This window comes from Salmo salar, chromosome ssa14 (genome assembly GCF_905237065.1).
Source record: "Salmo salar chromosome ssa14, Ssal_v3.1, whole genome shotgun sequence".
In the NCBI taxonomy this organism is placed as follows: domain Eukaryota; kingdom Metazoa; phylum Chordata; class Actinopteri; order Salmoniformes; family Salmonidae; genus Salmo; species Salmo salar.
The window spans coordinates 86,482,167-86,507,726 of record NC_059455.1 but is presented as its reverse complement, the minus strand read 5'-3'; the positions used below and the strand labels follow the sequence as shown (position 1 = coordinate 86,507,726).

The window sequence follows — 25,560 nt, the reverse complement described above, 5'->3', positions numbered from 1 at the left end:
CGTCCCCGCAGGAGGCCGTCATTGTAAATAAGACTTTGTTCATAACTGACTTGCCTAGTTAAATAAAGCGTTCAATAAAAAAATAACATCTGACTGGCAATGCAAGCAGATCACAGGATATTACAATCCTACTTCCTGGGCACCGTTTTTAATGAGCAGCACTTTAATTTCACCGCCCTCCTTCATATCGGCCTTCTCTCCATTGAATCCACTCAGTCCGTCCATCATGTTAGTGCTAATTGGCCCATTACAGCGGAGAGAAAGATAGAGCGAGGTTTACTGGCCGGTTTCATTACGTAATGCAGATTACAATAAGTCCCTGCACGCTGATTGGGAGTGAAAGATATCCCCTGGAAGAATGTTAATGGCAGCAAAGCCACTAGGGCAATTCTTCCTCCTCATCGAATCATCCACACCACTGGGCCCCTCCAGGGTCTCTCTACGGCCGAGGTAAAGGAGGGAGTGAAGGAAAGGAAAGCATGGAGAGAGAGAACACTTAAAGAAGTGGAGAAAAAAAAGAGAGGAGGAAGGGAAGCAGAGAGAGAGAGAGCAAAAGAAGTGGATGAGAGAGAGGAAGGAGAGAGAGAGCAAAAGAAGTGGACGAGAGAGGGAGAGAGAGAGGAAGGAGAGAGAACAAAAGAAGTGGACGAGAGAGAGAGGAAGGAGAGAGAGGAAGGAGAGAGGACAAGAGAGGAAGGAGAGAGAGGACAAAAGAAGTGGACAAGAGAGAGGAAGGAGAGAGGACAAAAGAAGTGGACAAGAGAGAGGAAGGAGAGAGAGCAAAATAAGTGGACGAGAGAGGAAGGAGAGAGAGGACAAAAGATGAGGACAAGAGAGGAAAGGGCATCAGCTCTTAGAAGAGGAGAGGAGACAAGACCTTAGTGTGCTCTCATCTCAACAGAGGAGAGGAAAGGGGTGAACTCACATTGAGAGAGCAGACACAGGAGAGACAGAAGCTGTTCAGTACTTGAAGGACCTTGATGGAAACAAGAGAGTGGGTGCACACACCTGAGAAGTAGAGAATAAGAGCGAGAGCACACTTTTGGGACTTAAAAGACCTGAGGATGAGAGGAAAGGGGCAGTGTACACATAGCCTAGGTCCTGAAGGAGAGAAGAGCAAGGAGAGAGGCAGCTGCATACACACACATACAAAATCCATCCTTTTCAGTACAGAGAGTACAGAAAGCAATATCAGGGAGGGTCACCAGCACACAAAGATGGCTGGTCAGGGACGTGTGTGAACCAACAACCAACCAGAGGCCTCCCCTTGCCCCTGGTTGCCATGCAACCAGATGACGGACAGCTCGTGACGGAGGGATTATGAAGGATCAGAGTGTCTGTTTTTGTGTAAAACGCCACAGCAGATCATGTCTGTGTTATGCATGCAGGAGTGTGTGTGTGTGTCCACACGGTATTAAAAGCACAGAGAATCGTTTTGTGGCCTCTGGTGACCCCTATGAGAGGAGAAATACTAGACTGAGATCTAAATCCTATAAATGTTACAAACTGATCTCCATTGAAGTGTTTTGATTCTCAGTTTCTGTGAATGCTCTACTCATTTAAGTACATCCTCAAAGGTCCTTAAATGAAACACACACACACACACACACTGCATCTTAACGCAACATCCATTCATGTACACACAAACAAACAAACACATAAACAAGTGAGAGTGACTGTTTTCTCTCTGTCCATCTCCCCAGCACAAAGAAGCAGAGAGGACAGAGTAATAGCTGTCACTCTGGATTTTTCTCAGTCAATTGAGAATCACAAAGGAGGCCAGTAACCCGGATTGCCTTGAAGCCACCATGTCCTCCCGAGCAGGGCTGGCTGCTAGGACTCCTGGGGTAGCGCGGAGCAATTAGTGAACTTTGCTGCAACGTTGCTACAATAGCCTGTACACTCAGAGACTGTGTTATTCAATTCTAGCAGAGCTTTCTCTGGACAGTGGGGTATGCCACGTGTGTTGGCTGGTGTGTGTTGTGGGGAGAGGAGGATTTGGTTGAGAGGCTGCTAGTTTAGCCAATCTCTAATGACTTCTCTACAACCATCCCAACCCTAAACCACCCCCCACACACACACACACACACACACACACACACACACACCGAGCAGCCGCTGCCACAAGCCCCCGGTCAGACTGTGTGCCTCTAAATAAGAGGATTACACTGCCAGAAACAAGATGGCCATGTTGACAGATTAATAATAATATTCATTTTAACAACAATCACATTTATCCCATCGTCAGTACATTTATTTCTGTCATTTAGCAGATGCTCTTATCCAGACTGACTTTTAATCATACTTCACTACAATCTCCATATAATTTAACCAAAAATGCACTGTCATTTGATGCTGAACGTTTGTTTTGGACACATAATTACATCCTGACCACAGCTTATCACAACCCCCAGCGCGCGCACACACACACACACACACACACAGCTTATCACAACCCCCAACACACACACACACACAGCTTATCACAACCCCCAACACACACACAGCTTATCACAACCCCCAACACACACACAGCTTATCACAACCCCCAGCGCGCGCACACACACACAGCTTAACACACACACACACACACACAGCTTATCACAACCCCCACACACACACACACACACACACACACACAGCTTATCACAACCCCCAACACACACACACACAGCTTATCACAACCCCCAACACACACACACACACACACACACACACACACACACACACACAGCTTATCACAACCCCCAAAACACACACACACAGCTTATCACAACCCCCAACACACACACAGCTTATCACAACCCCCAACACACACACACACACACACACACACACACACACACAGCTTATCACAACCCCCAACACACACAGCTTATCACAACCCCCAGCACACACATACACACAGCTTATCACAACCCTCAGCGCACACACACACAGCTTAACACAACCCTCAGCACACACACACACACACAGCTTATCACAACCCCCAGCACACACACACACACACACACACACACACACACACACACACACACACACACACACACACCACACACAGCTTATCACAACCCTCAGCACACACACACAGCTTATGACAACCCTCAGCACACACACACAGCTTATCACAACCCCAAGCACACACACACACACACACACACAGCTTAACACAACCCCAAGCACACACACAGCTTAACACAACCCTCAGCACACACACACAGCTTATCACAACCCCCAGCACACACACACACAGCTTAACACAACCCTCAGCACACACACACACACAGCTTCTCACAACCCCCAGCACTCACACAGCTTCTCACAACCCCCAGCACTCACACACACACACACAGCTTCTCACAACCCCCAGCACTCACACACACACACAGCTTCTCACAACCCCCAGCACTCACACACACACACAGCTTCTCACAACCCCCAGCACTGACACACACACAGCTTCTCACAACCCTCAGCACACACACACACAGCTTATCACAACCCTCAGCACACACACACACAGCTTATGACAACCCTCAGCACACACACACACAGCTTATCACAACCCTCAGCACACACACACAGCTTATCACAACCATCAGCACACACACACAGCTTATCACAACCCTCAGCACACACACACAGCTTATCACAACCCCAAGCACGCACACACAGCTTATCACAACCCCCAGCACACACACACACACACAGCTTATCACAACCCTCAGCACACACACACACAGCTTATCACAACCCCCAGCACACACACATACAGCTTATCACAACCCCCAGCACACACACACACAGCTTATCACAACCCTCAGCGCACACACACACACACAGCTTATCACAACCCTCAGCGCACACACACACACACACACACACACACTTCTCACAACCCTCAGCACACACACACACAACTTCTCACAACCCCCAGCACTCACACACAGCTTCTCACAACCCCCAGCACACACACACAGCTTATCACAACCCCCAGCACACACACACACACAGCTTATCACAACCCCCAGCACACACACACACACAGCTTATCACAACCCCCAGCACACACACACACACAGCTTATCACAACCCCCAGCACACACACACACACAGCTTATCACAACCCCCAACACACACACAGCTTATCACAACCCCCAACACACACACACACACACACACACAGCTTATCACAACCTCCAACACACACAGCTTATAACAACCCCCAGCGCGCACACACACACACAGCTTAACACACACACACAGCTTATCACAACCCCCAGCACACACATACACACAGCTTAACACACACACACAGCTTATCACTACCCCCAGCACAGACACACACACAGCGTATCACAACCCCCAACACACACACACAGCTTCTCACAACCCCCAGCACACAAACACAGCTTTTCACAACCCTCGGCACACAGACACACACACACACACACACACACACACACACAGCTTCTCACAAACCTCTGCACAAACACACAGCTTATCACAACCCCCAGCACACACACACACACACACACACACACACACACACACACACACACACACACACACACACGCTTCTCACAAACCTCTGCACATACACACAGCTTATCACAACCCTCAGCGCGCACACACACACAGCTTATCACAACCCTCAGCGCACACACACACACACAGCTTATCACAACCCCCAGCACACACACACACACACACACACAGCTTATCACAACCCTCAGCACACACACACAGCTTATGACAACCCTCAGCACACACACACAGCTTATCACAACCCCAAGCACACACACACACACAGCTTAACACAACCCTCAGCGCACACACACACACACACACACACACAGCTTATCACAACCCTCAGCACACACACACACACAGCTTCTCACAACCCCCAGCACTCACACAGCTTCTCACAACCCCCAGCACTCACACACACACACAGCTTCTCACAACCCCCAGCACTCACACACACACACAGCTTCTCACAACCCCCAGCACTCACACACACACACAGCTTCTCACAACCCCCAGCACACACACACAGCTTATCACAACCCTCAGCACACACACACACAGCTTATCACAACCCTCAGCACACACACACAGCTTATCACAACCATCAGCACACACACACAGCTTATCACAACCCTCAGCACACACACACAGCTTATCACAACCCCCAGCACTCACACACAGCTTCTCACAACCCCCAGCACTCACACACAGCTTATCACAACCCCCAGCACACACACACAGCTTATAACAACCCCCAGCACACACACACACACAGCTTATCACAACCCCCAGCACACACACACACACAGCTTATCACAACCACGAGCCCTTAACGAGCAGCATCTTTATTTATTTTTATTTAACCTTTATTTAAACTAGGCAAGTCAGTTAAGAACACATTACAATATACAATGACGGCTTACGCCGGCCAAACCCTAACTCGGACAACGCTGGGCCAATTGTGCACCGCCCGATGGGACTCCCAATCACAGCTGGTTGTGATACAGCCTGGAATCAAACCAGGGTCTGTGGTGGCGCCTCTAGCACTGAGATGCAGAGACTTAGACACTGCGCCACTCGGGAGCCCATATCTCATGATATACAGTAACTTATCGTGTCACATGACCCTCTGTCTTCCTCCAGCCTCTCTCCTCTACCAACTGCTGTCTTCCTCCAGCCTCACTCCTCTACCAACTGCTGTCTTCCTCCAGCTTCTCTCCTCTACCAACTGCTGTCTTCCTCCAGCCTCTCTCCTCTACCAACTGCTGTCTTCCTCCAGCCTCTCTCCTCTACCAACTGCTGTCTTCCTCCAGCCTCTCTCCTCTACCAACTGCTGTCCTCCTCCAGCCTCTCTCCTCTACCAACTGCTGTCTTCCTCCAGCCTCTCTCCTCTACCAACTGCTGTCTTCCTCCAGCCTCTCTCCTCTACCAACTGCTGTCTTCCTCCAGCTTCTCTCCTCTACCAACTGCTGTCTTCCTCCAGCCTCTCTCCTCTACCAACTGCTGTCTTCCTCCAGCCTCTCTCCTCTACCAACTGCTGTCTTCCTCCAGTCTCTCTCCTCTACCAACTGCTGTCTTCCTCCAGCCTCTCTCCTCTACCAACTGCTGTCTTCCTCCAGTCTCTCTCCTCTACCAACTGCTGTCTTCCTCCAGCCTCTCTCCTCTACCAACTGCTGTCTTCCTCCAACCTCTCTCCTCTACCAACTGCTGTCTTCCTCCAGCCTCTCTCCTCTACCAACTGCTGTCTTCCTCCAGTCTCTCTCCTCTACCAACTGCTGTCTTCCTCCAGCCTCTCTCCTCTACCAACTGCTGTCTTCCTCCAGCTTCTCTCCTCTACCAACTGCTGTCTTCCTCCAGCCTCTCTCCTCTACCAACTGCTGTCTTCCTCCAGTCTCTCTCCTCTACCAACTGCTGTCTTCCTCCAGCCTCTCTCCTCTACCAACTGCTGTCTTCCTCCAGTCTCTCTCCTCTACCAACTGCTGTCTTCCTCCAGTCTCTCTCCTCTACCAACTGCTGTCTTAATAGTTACCAGAGAGTGGGAGAAGAGAGATGAATGAAAGAGGAGAAAGCCAAGAGAAGCAGCAAAAGGTGTGGAAAGAGAGCAAGAAGAAAAGGGGGATGGGTAGAGAGGTGAAAGAGTAGGAAAGAGCAGGTCAGGGTGTGTGTGTGTGTGTGTGTGTGTGTGTGTGTGTGTGTGTGTGTGTGTGTGTGTGTGTGTGTGTGTGTGTGTGTGTGTGTGTGTGTGTGTGTGTGTGTGTGTGCGTGCGTGCGTCTCAGGCCTGATTGAAATGAGGAAACCCAGGTTGTAATGTCTGCTATATTCTAACAGAGATTGGACATGTCATAACATCCACTTATTCAGAAGATACAATGACCGAGTCCAGCTCCAGACTGTGGCTCTGTGGGTGTGAGACAAGCATGAGTGTGCATCCCAACAGCGCCAGCGTTCTGGTCAAAAGTCCTGCAGTATATAGGGAATAGGATGCACTTATCAAGAGAACATCCCTGGTCATCCCTACTGCCTCTGATCTGGTAGACTCACTAAACAGAGAACATCCCTGGTCATCCCTACTGCCTCTGATCTGGTAGACTCACTAAACAGAGAACATCCCTGGTCATCCCTACTGCCTCTGATCTGGTAGACTCATTAAACAGAGAACATCCCTGGTCATCCCTACTGCCTCTGATCTGGTAGACTCACTAAACAGAGAACATCCCTGGTCATCCCTACTGCCTCTGATCTGGTAGACTCACTAAACAGAGAACATCCCTGGTCATCCCTACTGCCTCTGATCTGGTAGACTCACTAAACAGAGAACATCCCTGGTCATCCCTACTGCCTCTGATCTGGTAGACTCACTAAACAGAGAACATCCCTGGTCATCCCTACTGCCTCTGATCTGGTAGACTCACTAAACAGAGAACATCCCTGGTCATCCCTACTGCCTCTGATCTGGTAGACTCACTAAACAGAGAACATCCCTGGTCATCCCTACTGCCTCTGATCTGGTAGACTCACTAAACAGAGAACATCCCTGGTCATCCCTACTGCCTCTGATCTGGTAGACTCACTAAACACAAATGCTTTGTTTATAATTTTTTTCTGAGTGTTGGAGTGTGCCGCTGGCAATCCTTAAACATTTTTTTTTTACTTTTGATAGTTAAGTATATTTAAAATCAAATACTTTTAGACTTTTACTCAAGTAGTATTTTACTGGGTGATTTTCACTTTTACTTGACTCATTTTCTATTAAGGTATCTTTACTTTTACTCAAGTATTAAAATTGGGTACTTTTTCCCACCACTGGGCGTAGGTCATGTCGGTCTCTCTAGCTCTGCTTGGGCGATTCATGATCAGGAACGGCATGAGACTGCTGCTATCCACCTTTAATCTATGCAGCAGTGCAGTAAGCAAATAAACTAAACTAAATCAAGAACGTACACCAGCCAGTACAAAACCAAATACTCCGCTTACGTGCACGGAATAAGGGTTGTCATATTAAGATGGACTGATTCCAACCCTCATTCCTTCCTTGACTAGCTTTCCACCAATCCAGTTATGTTATAGGCTATATCACCCAAGGAAGGAAAGAAATATGCATTCATTTGAACAGTTACCTAAGCCTACATTAAAGGTGCAACACATAGGATTTATTTGTATTTTTGCGTTGTAATTTCAGAAAATATCCATAATGCATAATATCCATAGTGTACAAAACATTAAGAACACCTGCTCTTTCCATGACATAGACTGACCAGGTGAATCCAGGTGAAAACTATGATCCCTTATTGATGTCACTTGTTAAATCCACTTCAATCAGTATAGATGAAGGGGAGAAGACAGGTTAAAGAAGGATTTTTAAGCCTTGAGACAATTGCGATATGGATTGTGTATGTGTGCCATTCAGAGGGTGAATGGGCAAGACAAAATATTTAAGTGCCTTTGAACAGGTTATGGTAGTAGGTGTCAGGCGCACTTGTTTGAGTGTCAAGAACTGCAACACTGCTGGGTTTTTCACACTCAAAAGTATCAAGAATGGTCCACCTCCCAACAGACATCCAGCCAAATTGACACAACTGTGGGAAGCTTTGGAGTGAGCATGGGCCAGCATCCCTGTGGAACGCTTTCGACACCTTGTAGATGCTCTGATGAATTGGAGTAACACCATGATATTAAAGGTGTTGCACATTGGATGTTTTGCAATGTAATTTCAGAAAATGTCAATAATATATCTGGCGGTAATAGTGGAATGATAGTGTTTCACAGTATTACTTACCAGCCAGTGTTGTGATTGGCTGTGATATTCGCCAATTGATTTCTCCTGCTGGAGGGCATCTGTTGTCAAAATGTTCTGACTTTGTGGCTGTGCTATCTAGTGGAAATCACTGTCATTTCCTGGGTTGCTAAAATTTTACACTTTTCGCTCAATTTCAGTTTGTGCGAGAAAACAATAATAGTGTAGGGAATTATTGTACCATCTAAAATCGCTGTGGCATATCTTTAAAATATATATCGTTTTTACATCTGTTTGAAGCGTGGAACAAAACCGAAAGGTCCACCAGCTTCAAACAGCTGTAAATACTATATTATTGGGTATTGAACATACATTTCACGGCGATTTAGATGGAACAATGATTCCCTACACTGTTCATTGCTTGTTTAATCACATAAACTGAAATTGAGAGACAGCGCGATTTCCACTAGATAGCACAGTCACAAAGTCAGAACAGTTTTCACATTTTGACGCTCCGGCGAGAGAAACCAATAGGCGAATATCAAAGCCAATCACAACATTGGCGGGTAAGTAATACTGTGAAACACTACACTATCATTCCACTATTACTGCAGATATACACTGAGTGTACAAAGCATTAGGAACACCTTCCTAATATTGAGTTGCACCCTCTTTTGCCCTCAGAACAGCCTCAATTCCACCCCCAAGGATCCACCGGGACGTACCTAATCACCTCCACTTCTAAACCCAGCCAGAAAAATACGCAAGAGAATAAAGCTAACCAGCGTCACTATGACCAAAAAGGACAATGGTTTACAGGCAAAAGGTTCATTCATCTAAACCTTTTATAATGACTAAGATTATCAAATTCAGATGGTCAGGATTACGAGTTTATCTAAGTAGTGACATTAGAAGGCATTCTACACTACTCAGACAAATCTGAAGGCAAAATCAATATCCTGCGTCTGCTGCCCTCTGCCTTCGGACCAGACGCTGCTACAGCTATACCCGACCCGACCCGACCCACGTCCATTCACCAGCTCAGCACAAATAAACTAAACCTGCTAGTTGGTCAACAAACAATGGTGTTTTCACTCTAGCCTATCAAATCGTGTCGGGGCCTTGGAACATTCTACACCACTTCCCTTGTCTCTGCTGGTGCGGTGCTTTTGGGATAGTGGGGATTCCTGCTGCCTGACACTTCCTATCAGCGGCGCGATATATTCAGGTACAGATCCCGTTACGGCGATTAGAAATAGACCGATACCCAGGAAATAATGAATGGGCGGACGAGTGGTCTACACGCGTTCCAAATTATGGGTCTGTTTTTGCTGTCAATTGTTAGCAAATAACATTAAACTCATCACACACATGCGGCCATTTTTGTTACCCATCCAAGGCATTGTAGCCTGCACGTTTGGAGAGTATTATCATCATAGTCAACAGCATCCGATTCCAAAACAAGCACTCAGCGTATGAGCAAGGCAATCACATCGGACGAGCAGTAAACCATTCCAAATACAGGTCCCACAGCCACACACACATCACGGACAGCACACAAGGTTTGACTTCATCCTTACGTGCTAAATCCATCTTGGAGACCAAAAAGTCCCCCTTTCCTTTCACATATAGTTTCTCTGTAGAATCAACTTCAATCGCCCATTCTGACTTACCGGTAATCGTGTGGCTGTCTCAGTTGGAAATTCAATCCCCCCTCAGCTGTCCTGGTCCCACTGCTTACTAGCCGTGTGTACACGATGTCAATCAAACCATTACACCGCGCCCCTGCTGATGACCTATATCAGAAATGGACGAATCATAGCCGAGCTCTATCGGGAGATCCATCCCCCACGTCCAACGATGGGATACAGTGGAACAATTCATAACGCGAATGACATTGTAATTGAATGTTACATTTGTGATTTTTTTTTACTCACGAATTCTTTATTCATGAAATAGAGAGCCCTTGATGGTATTGATATTACAGCCTTGCCTATGTATTATTTTACATGTGTGAAAAAGGCTACGTAAAGAGCTTCAATGTTAAGAGTAGGCAACTGTGGACCATTAAAGTAGACAATGGCGTGCTTAGTTAATTGAATTAAATTGGGTGGGAATTAAACATTGTGTGGGATTAACTGGGAATTAGAGGGCAGGATTAGGAATTTGTTTTCTATGCACCATTTGAGACTAGCTGTACAAATAGCCTGCAGTGTTGAATGAACATTGTGTGCCAGATATGACAGGCTATAGAATAACATAAGGACCCATCCTATTAGATGGTAATTTGCACTTAACCTGAGATTTCAAAATAGGTGGGCTATTTAGGTCAGTATTCACCATAACAACAAGCATATTAATCAGAAACATTCTGTCATCAAAATGCACAACATTTTGAATGACATTTTATCTGCTCTCTCCTCTAACTCCCTCACCTTGTCCTATTTTATGTCTAGATTCCTCCAATAGCAGTATACTCATTCTATTCATTCACATTCTACACTTGTTGGCATGACAATAATTCGATGATGACTTGATGTTGGATAATATGACAAAGTGTTGCCAAGGTTATTCCATTGCAATGGACAGTTCATTACAAATGTCCCACGTTATAGTATAATATTTTGTATACCTTTTTGCATTAACACCTATGTGAAAGAAGCGTAATGCTTTCTACAGGGAGACTACCTACACAGTAGTTACTCTGACTTCAGGCCAGGAAACGCCATATCGTGTTCAATGCAGTAAAACCTATCAACCACAAGAGTGCGCCCTTAGCCACCAAATTGCCATTGGCCTGAAAAGAGTTGAGTACAATGCATCTAATAGCTCTCTGGGAATTGCAAAAATGTGTTGTGATGTGAGAGTGCGCATACACATGTGTTTAAAGACGTACAATCTCTCCAGTAGAATGTACAAAGCCAGAAGGAACCTTCATTTATGCTCTTGGCTAAAGACTCATTTCAAATAAGTGTACAACTACAGAAGAGAAGTAGATCCGTTATATAATTCATATTTAATAGCACAGTTTTGACCATACAATCAATAATTCTCTCCCCTGATTTAGAATAACAATGCACAGATAATGACTTTCATAAGACCCTGAACAGTTATCTGGCCTCTGGATGGAGGATGGGGAGAGAGGGGGATGCATACGTCATGAAACCCATTGGGGTTGCTAGGATGGGACGTCGGCCATGGTGAGGCGGCCATGTTGTTGAGGTCAGTTGCTCGTCGCCACGGCAATGAGCCCGGGTGTTGGGCCGGGACAGAGACACTATTACCACAACGACGGTTCATCATATCTGGGAAGAGACAAAATATAAAGTATCAGATAAAAATGATGTCCAAACTACCACAGTACTTTCTTCTGTTGAGACCAGAGGACCAGGGCCCATATTTATACAGCGTCTCAGAGTAGGAGTTCTGATCTAGGATCAGTTTAGACTTTTAGATAAAAATAAATAAGATTACATAGACAGAGGGAACCTGCACTCCTACTCTGAAACACTTTATCAATACACACACACACACACACACACACACACACACACACACACACACACACACACACACACACACACACACACACACACACACACACACACACACACACACACACACACACACACACACACACAGTACCTGGACTGTGGGAGCGTGTCTGTGCTCTCCTTCAGCAGCAATTCTGAGATCAGTGTATCCAGTGTGTCGGGGCTGGACCTCTTCCCATACCTGGGAGAGAGAGAGAGAGAGAGAGAGAGAGAGAGAGAAAGAGAAATGGGAGAGGGTGAGACAGGAATTTCAGGAATTCATATTTGCATAGACTAAACTTCAGGAACTAGACCATGTGTGCTGCCCCCATAAGATGATTTACCCCAACTGTTCTAGAGTCAATATGAATATATGTCTGGTAAAAAAAATTAGAGCCCTTCTGTATAAAAAGAGAGGACTGTTTTGTTGGTTGTCAAGTCTGCTCCTCTGAAGATAAGCCCTATTGGAATTCGTTAAGACCCTTTCCCCACTCTTAACACCAACACTCTAACAGAAGAAACACATTCACAATAAAATCTGGACATTTAAATTATTGTAGCCATGGGCACACCAGCAAAAAATGTACCAGAAAACGACTTTTACACTGAGGTTAGTGAACAGAGTGTGAGTGGATGCAGGGTGACGGGCTTCATCTGTAAAGAGGTGTGTGGGATGTTGCTAATTAAGAATCAGGGGGGTGCAGCTGTTGAAATAAAGACGTTGTTTCATATAGACAACACATCGAGTAATTAGTGACAAGTTAATGTGACTCATCTTTATTATTTTAGTCCCCTGAATGATTGGATTAGTTGGTATTTGGACTAGAGCCAGTAATAACACAAATATTAAGCTTCAAACCAAAGTGTAATTTTAGCTACTAGTAGCTGAGTTCATAGTGTCCCACTCCATATAGTTAGTTAGTTAGTTAGTTAGTTAGTTAGTTAGTTAGTTAGTTAGTTAGTTAGTTAGTTAGTTAGTTAGTTAGTTAGTTAGTTAGTTAGTTAGGAAGTTAGCTAGTTAGCTAGTTAGGCTAGTTATTGAAAGGTTTAGCCTATGGTACAGTAATCTATAGTCTGATATTATTCATTTGATTAGCCTACTTGCACAATTTGTATTGTTGTTTCTTTTAAGTGCTCATTTGCACAGCATTTTGGGCTGAAGCCCATTCGTTTGTATTAAAGGTGCTAACATATACGTTATTATTAGCCTACTACAGTATCATATGATGATGTCATTATGAATTAATAGCCTGTGGCTCACTAATCAAATATTTCAATTGGATAATCACAAATCCAAACTTCAGCCCTTTAATTAAATCAGCAATGTATCACACCCGGATCACAGCACTCACCTCTGCCTTGTGATGAGGTTGATGTAATGTCTGAGAGCGGAGTAATACTTGGCCAGTTCCTCCGCGGGCGCATCTTCGCCGGGGGTTTCGGGTTTGACCGGGTAGCCTTCCGCAAGCGTCCCGATGCATATGAAGGTCCAGACGAGGAGCGTCACTGCGCCCAGCCAGGTACCCAAGTTAGGATGCATCTTTAATGTTTACGAATCAAGAAAAATATCAGGGTCTGAATTGCTTAGGCTACGCAGTCTTATCAAAGTTAGTTTACCTGGGGAAAACTTTTAGAAGTTGTATATGTTCAAGACAATAATGATGTCTGTTCCCTACTACTACCCCACAAACCGTAGTCTACATTAACTGGAGGATGACTCATGGTTATCTACAATTGTTGTTTAAAATTAAAATGATATCTATTTATTGACTTCCTCAGATTAATTGTTTAAAAATGTCCGTTTCAGTGAAGGCAATGAAATTAGTAGATAGGATACAAGCTTTATAGAAAACCCCTATAAAGCCGGTAGGTACATTAGATAAAAAGGTTAAGAAATCAAAATCTAATCTTGTTTAAATCATGTCTATAGATGTAATAGAGGTATGCTACTTACATTGACTTGAAGGTTTAAATTATAGTTTGGATAGAAGTTGTCCTCAGGCGTCTTTCTGCTGCTGTGCGTTCTGCATAGGGTACCCACTCTGGGGCGCGATTTTTATAATGCTGAGCGCAATACTGGGTGGGGAGGGCACATCACAAGATGCGCTCCATTGAACGTAAGTCTCCAAATCACGATTCTGAAAATGTGCGCGGACAGACGCGTCACCGCAAGCTGTCATCGCCCATTTTAAACTATATTAATTAATGCGTTAAAAAAATGATTGCTTTTTAAAAAATGTCAATAGTGGTGGAAATTATTTATTTTTTTCCCCTCTCAAACGAATTAACAACATCACTCTGGAGTGGAATAAAATGGGCTGAAGAGACATGGCGCAGAACCAAGACCAATTTATGTGATGATTATGATGCCTGGGTTGTCAATATCGACAGAATTGTCTCACTTGGGGACAAAGTCTGAGTGAAAAATGTGTTTATTATTTTAAAAACCTCCATTAATCGCCACAAGCACGCACGCACACACCCACTTAAACACACGCGCACACACACACGCTGCACACACACCGACACACGCATGCACACAAGCACAGGGCCATAACCAGGGTCTGAGTTCTAGTGAGGTCCGTAACGGGATGGGTTAAGAAAGTTGAACTTCATTTGCTGCATTTCTATGCAATTTAAAAACTCTAAAATGCTATTTGGAGAACAGCAAAAACAAGCAAAAATGACCCCAGCCATTATCACATTGGTTGCTATAGCTTCCATCACCTCAGTCCATCTACAAACACACAGCCCATTAGCTATACAATAACATTAACTCAGGACCGGGATTAAAAACTATCATGTAATACTTACAGAGGGATCTGTTAGCAAAAAACATATTTTATTAACAAAAGTAAACAAATGAGTTCGCTTGACAGAACACATTTCCTGCAATTCTACACATTTTGTCATGGGGTGTTGAGAAATTGTTGCGGTTTTAAAGCTAATTTCCTCCAATTCAACATATTTTGCAATGACTTATGACATCTTATTATGATATTTGAGAGAGAGTGACAAACAAAATCAATGGGGTCCCCTGGAGGTTATTTTCCTCCTCTCTCTTTTATGTTTTACAGTCAATCAAATTACATATTTTTTTCTGTCACCCACACCCCCAAAAGAGAAATGTGATAGGAATTGATTAGATCTCATTAGCATCCTTTCTTTCTCTCCTAGACGTTTTCTGAATGTGTTTTCATGCTACTCTAACACCCTCCTTAAGCCCCTCAACTGAAATGTGGGGAAAATATAAAGTATTTCTAATGAACAGAAAGATCAGTTATTGTTCAGATGAATAAAAAATAAAAAATACCAATAATATATATATATACACACACACATATACAGTTGAAGTCGGAAATACACCAAAATACACTTAAGCCAAATACATTTAAACTGTCACGGTTGTCATAGGAAGAAGCGGACCAAAGAGCAGCGTGTGTGTCGTTTCACATTTTTATTTACTCTGTGAAACTATGCAATACATAAATAAACTGAATAAACAAAACAACAAACCGTGACGCAGAGGTAAAACAAACACTACTCAAAAATAATCACCCACAAAACCCAGGTAGAAAAAACCCTACTTAAGTATGATCTCCAATTAGAGACAACGAGGACCAGCTGCCTCTAATTGGAGATCATCCCAAACAAACCAACATAGAAATACAAAAACTAGAACCTAACAACATAGAAATAGAACACATAGAATAAATTCCCTGTCACGCCCTGACCTACTGTACCATAGAAAATAACAGCTTACCATGGTCAGGATGTGACATAAACTCAGTTTTTCACAGTTCCTGACATTTAATTCCTGACAAAAATTCCCTGTCTTAGGTCAGTTAGGATCACCACTTTATTTTAAGAATGTGAAATGTCAGAAAATAGTAGAGAGAATGATTTATTTCAACTTATATTTCTTTCATCACATTCCCAGTGGGTCAGAAGTTTACATACACTCAATGAGTATTTGGTAGCATTGCCTTTAAATTGTTTAACTTGGATCAAATGTTTCGGATAGCCTTCCACAAGCTTCCACAATAAGTTGGGTGAATTTTGGCCCATTCCTCCTGACAGAGCTGGTGTAACTGAATCAGGTTTGTAGGCCTCCTTCCTCGCACACGCTTTTTCAGTTCTGCCAACAACCTTTCTATAGGCTTGAGGTCAGGGCTTTATGAAGGCCACTCCAATACCTTGACTTTGTTGTCCCTAAGCCATTTTGTCACAACTTTGGAAGTATGTTTGGGGTCATTGTCCATTTGAAAGACCCATTTGAGACCAAGCTTTAACTTCCTGACGGATGTCTTGATGTTGCTTCAATATATCCACGTAATTTTCCTGCCTCATGATGTCATCTATTTTGTGAAGTGCACCAGTCCCTCCTGCAGCAAAGCACCCCCACAACATGATGCTTCCACCCCCGTGCTTCACGGTTGGGATGGTGTTCTTCGGTTTGCAAGCCTCCCCCTTTTTCCTCCAAACATAACGATGGTCATTATGGACAAACAGTTCTATTTTTGTTTCATCAGACCAGAGGATATTTCTCCAAAAAGTACGACCTTTGTCCCCATGTGCAGTTGCAAACCGTGGTCTGGCTTTTTTATGGTGGTTTTGGAGCAGTGGCTTCTTCCTTGCTGAGCAGCCTTTTAGGTTATGTCGATATTGGACTCATTTTATTGTGGATATCGATACTTTTGTACCTGTTTCCTCCAGCATCTTCACAAGGCCCTTTGCTGTTGTTCTGGGATTGATTTGCACATTTCGCACCGAAGTACATTAATCTCTAAGAGACAGAACGCGTCTCCTTCCTGAGCGGTATGACGGCTGCGTGGTCCCATGGTGTTAATACTTGCGTACTATTGTTAGTGCAGATGAACGTGGTACCTTCAGGCATTTGGAAATTGCTCCCAAGGATGAACCAGACTTGTGGAGGTCTTCAATTTATTTTCTGAGGTCTTGGCTGATTTCTTTTGATTTTCCCATGATGTCAAGTAAAGATGCACTGAGTTTGAAGGTAGGCCTTGAAATACATCCACAGGTACACTTCCAATTGACTCAAATGACGTCAATTAGCCTATCAGAAGCTTCTAAAGCCTTCACATCATTTTCTGGAATTTTCCAAGCTGTTTGAAGGCACAGTGATCTTAGTGTATGTAAACTTCTGACCCACTGAAATTGTGATACAGTGAGTTATAAGTGAAATAATCTTTCTGTAAACGATTTTTGGAAAAATTACTTGTGTCATGCACAAAATAGATGTCCTAACCGACTTACCAAAACTATAGTTTGTTAACAAGAATTTTGTGGAGTGGTTAAAAAACAAGTTTTAATGACTCCAACCTAAGTGTATGTAATCTTCAGACTTCAACTGTATATATATATATATATATATATATATATATATATATATATATAAATTGAATCCGGTCATGCTTCTTGCTCCACTTATCCTTGATAGCCTGAGCATCATCCCCATCCTACGCCCTCCAACGCTTCCCACGTCATGACAGCACAAAACACATCCTCCTGATTCTAACTTTAGGATGGGCAGCACTTCAGAGCACCGAATCCCAAATCATTTTTATAGAAAAGCTACCATTGACTCTGATACAGATTTTAAAGGAATTTTGTGTGGATATTGAATGATGCTCTCAAATCATAGATAAACTTCTATTGAATGCTATTTAAAGTGTTATTACAGTAAGAGGTTTGTGCGTCAGCTGGGTGGATGCTTGGATGACGTGCCAAGCTATCACATCACTCTTGAGTTAAGGTCTTTTGTTGTAACCGTGTAAGAGCGCTTTCTTTTCTTTCTGTCTGACGTGTAGGAATATGAAGGGTAAAGAAGCTGCTACTCAGTCAAGTTCACATGGTGTGTGTGTGTGTGTGCATTTGTATGTGTCTGTGTGTGTGTGTGCGCGTGTGTGTGTGCGTGCGTGCGTGCGTGCGTGTGTGTGTGTGTGTGTGTGTGTGTGTGTGTGTGTGTGTGTGTGTGTGTGTGTGTGTGTGTGTGTGTGTGTGTGTGTGTGTGTATGTGTATGTATGTGTGTGTGTGCGTGCGTGTGTGTGACTTGTATAACTGGAGTGGCAGAACATTGAACTCATATCTGTATGTACTGGTCCAGGATTGGTGGATAGTGAAACATTATTAAATGTCATTATTAGCTACATGTCTCTCATATCAGATTTACAGAGCCTATGTCTCTCAGACACAGCAGGGCTCATAGTCTATGCTACTCAATGATGAGGGGAATTCTCTGAGAATCTCACGACCACTAAGATGTACTGCCTGTGTAGATTTCTGTTGAAGAAGCTCCTCTTGGTGCTAGAAAAAGACATCTGTCCGCAGTGAATAAATATTTCACATGATTCGTCCACTATGATTTGTTTTACTTTCCTCCTCCTTATTCAAAGTAGGAAGCAAAATGAGAACAATGCATTTCATTACATTTCCCCCATGTCTTTTCTTATACCCCGATGGGTCATTGGCCCGAAGTTGTAAACAACAGGCTGAGCCAGGCCAGTGGGCACTAGACTATATAGTTATAGGCTGAGCCAGGCCAGTGGGCACTAGACTACATAGTTATAGGCTGAGCCAGGCCAGTGGGCATTAGACTACATAGTTATAGGCTGAGCCAGGCCAGTGGGCACTAGACTATATATGAGAGTCTGAGAGAAGTGGGAGAGAGGAGGAGTGAGAGTTGGTGGGAGGAGAGAGACAGACAGACCCACAGACATAAAGACAGTCACACAGACATACAGACATAAAGACAGATCGACAATTCAACCTAACAACCGTCAGGGAAAGAAAGAGTGTATCCTTGGGGAAAAGGATAAGTTATAAGTTACTTTTTTCAAAATGTGTCCCCGAATGCAAGAGATAACTTGATGTTTTTTTTGTGCACATATTTGTATAGCTTCTTATGTTGCTTCTCGTTCTTCTTCTTCTTTTTTCCAGAATGTATTCTCTATCACTTCAAGATGTATTGTAGATGTCAGAATAATACTTTACAGATAAAACAATGTTTCTTTGTTGATAATTTGCTGTTCGGTGAATTGCGGCATTCGCCTGAGTGGTTGTATTGAGGCCAGCAGAAAATTGAGGTTCGGTCTCTCACTATCTCGTCTCTCTTTGTGTCTGATGCTCTGGCCGCTTATACTGCCTGCCTATACTGCCTGCTTACACTGCCTGCTTATACTTCCTGCTTATACTGCCTGCGTAATCTGTCTGCTTATACTGCCTGCTTATACTGCCTGCTTATACTGCCTGCTTATTATTCCTGCTTATACTGCCTGCTTATACTGCCTGCTTATACTGCCTGCTTATTATTCCTGCTTATACTGCCTGCTTATACTTCCTGCTTATACTGCCTGCTTACACTGCCTGCTTATACTTCCTGATTACACTGCCTGCTTATACATCCTGCTTACATTGCCTGCTTATTAAATGCATGCTTTTCAACCGTTCGCTGCCTGCACCCGCCCGCCCGACTAGCATCACTACTCTGGACGCTTCTGACCTAGAATACATGGACAACTACAAATACCTAGGTGTCTGGCTAGACTGTCAACTCTCCTTCCAGACTCATATCAAACATCTCAAATCCAAAATCAAATCTAGAATCGGCTTTCTATTTTGCAACAAAGCCTCCTTCACTCACGCCGCCAAACTTACCTTAGTAAAACTGACTATCCTACCGATCCTCGACTTCGGCGATGTCATCTACAAAATAGCTTCCAATACTCTACTCAGCAAATTGGATGAAGTCTATCACAGTGCCATCCATTTTGTTACCAAATCACCTTATACCACCCACCACTGCGACCTGTATGCTCTTGTTTGCTGGCCCTCGCTACATATTCGTCACCAGACCCACTGGCTCCAGGTCATCTACAAGTCTATGCTAGGTAAACCTCTCCCTTATCTCAGCTCACTGGTCATCATAGCAACACCCACCCGTAGCACGCGCTCCAGCAGGTATATCTCACTGGTCATCCCCAAAGCCAACACCTCTTTGGCCGCCTTTCCTTCCAGTTCTCTGCTGCCAATGACTGGAACGAATTGCAAAAATCGCTGAAGCTGGAGACTAACATTTCCCTCATTAACTTTAAACATCAGCTACCTGAGCAGCTAACCGATCACTGCAGCTGCACATAGCTCATCTGTAAATAGCCCACCCAATCTACCTACCTCATCCCCATATTGTTTTTATTTACTTTGCTGCTCTTTTGCACACCAGTATCACTACTTACACACCATCATCTGCTCATCATCATCTGCTCATCTATCACTCCAGTGTTAATCTGCTAAATTGTAATTACTTTGCTACTATGGCCTATTTATTGCCTTACCTCCTCATGCCATTTGCACACACTGTATATAGACATTCTTTTTTTTCTATTGTGTTATTGACTGTATGCTTGTTTATTCCATGTAACTCTGTGTTGTTGTTTCTGTCGCACTGCTTTGCTTTATCTTGGCCAGGTCGCAGTTGTAAATGAGAACTTGTTATCAACTAGCCTACCCGGTTAAATAAAGGTGAAATAAAAAAATAATAATAATAAAACATCCTGCTTACACTGCCTGCTTATACTGCCTGCTTACACTGTCTGCTTATACTTCCTGATTATACTTCCTGCTTATACTGCCTACTTATACTGTTTGTTTACACTGCCTGCCTTTACTTCCTGCTTATACTTCCTGCTTATACCTCCTGCTTATACCGCCTGCTTACACTGCCTGCTTACACTTCCTGCTTGTACTGCCTGCATATACTGTTTGCTTACACTTCCTGCTTATACTGCCTGCTTACACTGCCTGCTTATACCCCATGTGTGTGATAGGGAGGGAGAACAGAGAACACAGTATCCCCTAACTCCTGCTATTACCACCCCCTAATATTACCGCCCCCTACTATTACCACCCCCTACTATTACCGCCCCCCCTACTATTACCGCCCCCCTACAATTACCGCCCCCTACTATTACCACCCCCTACTATTACCGCCCCTACTATTACCACCCCCTACTATTACCACCCCCTACTATTACAACCCCCTACTATTACCGCCCCTACTATTACCGCCCCCTACTATTACCACCCCCTACTATTACCGCCCCTACTATTACCGCCCCTACTATTACCACCCCCTACTATTACCGCCCCCTACTATTACCGCCCCCTACTATTACCGCCCCTACTATTACCGCCCCCTACTATTACCGCCCCTACTATTACCACCCCCTACTATTACCACCCCCTACTATTACCGCCCCCTACTATTACCACCCCCTACTATTACCGCCCTCTACTATTACCACCCCCTACTATTACCTCCCCCTACTATTACCACCCCCTACTATTACCACCCCCTACTATTACCACCCCCTGCTATTACCGCCCCCTACTATTACCGCCCCCTACTATTACCGCCCCCTACTATTACCGCCCCCTACTATTACCGCCCCCTACTATTACCGCCCCCTACTATTACCGCCCCCTACTATTACCACCCCCTACTATTACCACCCCCTACTATTACCCCCCTACTATTACCGCCCCCTACTATTACCGCCCCCTACTATTACCGCCCCCTACTATTACCGCCCCCTACTATTACCGCCCTCTACTATTACCGCCCCCTACTATTACCGCCCCTACTATTACCGCCCCTACTATTACCGCCCTACTATTACCGCCCCTACTATTACCCCCCCCTACTATTACCGCCCCTACTATTACCGCCCTTTACTATTACAGCCCCCTACTATTACCGCCCCTACTATTACCGCCCCCTACTATTACCGCCCCCCCTACTATTACCGCCCCCTACTATTACCGCCCCCTACTATTACCACCCCCTACTATTACCGCCCCCTACTATTACCGCCCCTACTATTACCGCCCCCTACAATTACCACCCCCTACTATTACCACCCCCTACTATTACCACCCCCTACTATTACCGCCCCCTATACGTCAATGATTACTACCAGGAAAAACCCAATGACAACGGAACATACTTACTGCAGCCAACTTGAGACATTTCATTTAGATTTTAGCCACTTAGCAGACGCTCTTATTCAGAACTACTTACAGAAGCAATTAGGGTTAAATGCCTTGCTTTGCTCGAGGGTACATCGACTGATTTTTCATCTAGTCGGTTGGATATTCAAACCAGGCGACCGTTCGGTTACTGTCCCAACACTTTAACGGTTAGGCTACCTGTAGCCCCCATTAAAGATACTATCCTTATTTTCCCTCAAAAGGTAAATAGCTTTGAGGCCAATTATCTCTTGAAATAATGTTTTTGAGATTACAGCTATTCGAAGTTAAGGCAATAATCTTTCATGAAATTAATGTATTTTGTAATTCTCTTCCAATTGTGCTGTTTGTACAGTGATAATTATTAGAAAGGTTTGCGTGTGTACAATTCTCTTTAGCGCGCGTGTGTGTGCGTGTGTGAGTACATGCGCTCTTGTGTGTGGTGTGTGTGTGTGCATGCTTGTGTGTGTTTGTGGTGTGTGTGTGTGCTTGCACTCTGCTTCTATATCTGACATTATTTTTGAGAACAGAACAAGTTCATTAGATGTGGATGAGGACCTTACAAATAAAATGCACCATTATGACAACCTTTAAAACAGACAAGAACATTAAAACCGACAGAACAAAGACAGAGGATGCTGACAATGATGCGACACCTGTGACCTCATAGGTCAGGGGTCATACATTAGTTGTCAGTACCACAAATACTGAGAGATCTAATGAAAGTTGTCACTTTAACCATTGAACATCATTCAACCATTGAGGGCCAATAAAACGTTAACCTTTTACTGCAGTTGGCTAAATCAGAGTGACACAGTGTTTGTTGGTAGTTTCAAACAAATCTACCACCTCACACATGGTTATGGGCTTCAAAAAAGAAGAGACTTGTACCATGTCAGATATAGAGTTGAAATGTATTACATTTTTATTTTGCATCCCGATATTGAACTTTATAACAAACGTTTGACAGAGAAACACAAGATGTTCTGCTTTTGTTTTAAAATAATGTTTATTAATTATGAAATTATGAATAATCTTAACATTCCACCAATGAGGCCACTAGGTCATTTGACTGCAGGAAAAGGCTGCAATGTAACTGACTCCCTAAAAATATTATTATTATTATTATTTATTTTTTAAACGGACCCCTATATCTGCCAGTGAGACACACAGGGAATACTGAGGGGTTCAGAGGTTGATGTATAGGGGGATGGTGTGTGTGCATGCAGACCTACGTGTGTCTATGTTCTATGTGTGTGAATATTCCAACCTGTGTGTCTCTTTGGTAAGGAATGTGTAGACTCTAGACAGTAAATGAATGTGTAGACAGATAGGTCTAGACTCTAGACAGTAAATGAATGTGTAGACACATAGGTCTAGACTCTAGACAGTAAATGAATGTGTAGACACATAGGTCTAGACTCTAGACAGTAAATGAATGTGTAGACACATAGGTCTAGACTCTAGACAGTAAATGAATGTGTAGACACATAGGTCTTGACTCCAGACACATTACACCTGAACAGAATTTATTTGAAGGTTAATGCATCTTTTTACAGAGTTATTCAAGGTGAATCAAAGCATTATAAAGCACTTTGTTATTTGCGTCAGTCCCAAGGGGCTTGAAGGAAGTGATTGGTTAGTGTTGGAGGTTTAACTACTACACGGAAGTTCCAGTGGTGTTTAAACACTCCATTGTGTGAGAATGGAAGGCTCGTGTTCGAGTCCAAGCATTTTACATTTTAGTGCCTTGCTCAAGCGCATATCAACAGATTCTTCACCCAGTCAGCTTGGGAATTCAAACCAGCGACCATTCAGTTACTGTCCCAATGCTCTTAACCTCTAGACTACCTGCTACCTACACATATACTTTTAAAGGTACTCCACTCCATCAACTTGACTTGTTTCTGTCTGTCTTCCACCCACTCATTGTCTATCCATTCTACACCCTCTTCTCCCGTATCCCTCAGTCCCAGCCTGCTGTCCCAGCTACTCCTCTGCAGAAGTGGGCAACAAAGATCGGGTCCCTCTCTTCTAGAATGTGCGTGCAGGAAACTGTTCCTCTCCTCCTCACTCCATGACTCAAACAATTGGGTCCAGAGGCGCAGTTGGCACTCTAAGAGTTTTGGTGGGCAGTCCTTAACCTGTAGCGTTTTGAGAGTGGCGGGGGCTCTCTGCCTGCCGCTGAGTTCAGAGAGGTACAAGATAGGTTCTCCAAGCTGGGAGGCACTGAACCCTGTGGTACTGACAGAAAGTCTGCCAGGCTGGGTGAAGACGAGCTGGACTGTGTGCAGAGCCAACCCTGTCCAGCAGTGTTAGCTGTTTCCAGTGTGTTGTTCGTGATATTGAGATAGCATGTGTTGCTGGACAGGGTACCAGCAGCTGGGGGCATCATGCCAGGGGGCTGCTGGTTTGAGCCTTGATTGACATGGAAGAACCAAGACATCTTGCACTGTTTTTTTACAACATTCTTCTTATTTGCAGCCTGTTGCAACATAAGACGTGAGGTTGAGTTGAGTTTCTGCACCACTGCCCTTAATCTTGACAAAATGCGCACAGACAGACGCACACACACACACACACACACACACACACACACACACACACACACACACACACACACACACACACACACACACACACACACACACACACACACACACACACACACACACACACACACACACACTGATGCTGACATTGAGGTCTAATCATTAGTTCTTCCCAACACTAACATTATTATACTTGACTGCACAAACACACAGAACCTTATTCTGTGACTCACACCTTTATCACTCTCTCAAGTCTTCTTCCTCTCTTCTACATATTCCTGTCCTCATTCTCGCCTCTCTCCTTTGTGTGTTACTGTGTATTTTTAATTATTCATGTCCATATCTCTTCCTGTTCCTGTTACTCTCCTTTCTTGTTATTTAAAAAAAAAATTGAGGTTTTTAAGGAGAGAGGGGGCTTAGTATGCGTCTCAAATGGCACCCTATTTTCTACATAGTGCTCTACTTTTGATCAGAGCCCTATGGGCCGTATATGGCCCTGGTCAAAAATGTTGCACTTTATAGGGAATAGGGTGTCATTTGGGATGCAGACCTTCTGTGTGAGGTAGAGAATCGACAGAGATAGCAGTGGATCAACTGGCTTCTAATCTACAGGCTCAGTCTGGCACTAAGGAAACGCCACAGTGCCTGTCCTCTCTCTCTCT

General features: G+C 44.1%; 2 protein-coding genes and 1 pseudogene across 4 annotated transcripts in view; all 3 read right to left on the bottom strand.

Annotated features, from left to right (window-relative positions):
* LOC106570530 (protein PALS2) overlaps positions 1 to 10,540 on the bottom strand; it is a 40,821-nt gene extending 30,281 nt beyond the window's left edge. For 2 of the 3 annotated variants that reach the window (XM_014142958.2, XM_014142959.2), the window contains exon 1: positions 10,439 to 10,540. The gene's annotated coding sequence lies outside the window, so the exon portion shown is untranslated. The remainder of the gene's footprint in view (positions 1 to 10,438) is intronic. The other variant, XM_045694908.1, reaches the window with a different exon arrangement.
* A 1,480-nt stretch (positions 10,541 to 12,020) lies between these two features.
* npy (neuropeptide Y) lies at positions 12,021 to 14,326 on the bottom strand. Its single transcript, NM_001146681.1, is given in 4 exon segments — positions 12,021 to 12,070; positions 12,411 to 12,500; positions 13,651 to 13,838; positions 14,253 to 14,326. Coding segments are annotated over 3 exon segments (303 nt in total). The 5' UTR covers positions 14,253 to 14,326; the 3' UTR covers positions 12,021 to 12,045.
* A 9,986-nt stretch (positions 14,327 to 24,312) lies between these two features.
* Positions 24,313 to 24,792, bottom strand: LOC123726641 (uncharacterized protein C14orf119 homolog; annotated as a pseudogene).
* Between the last annotated feature and the right edge of the window lie 768 nt (positions 24,793 to 25,560).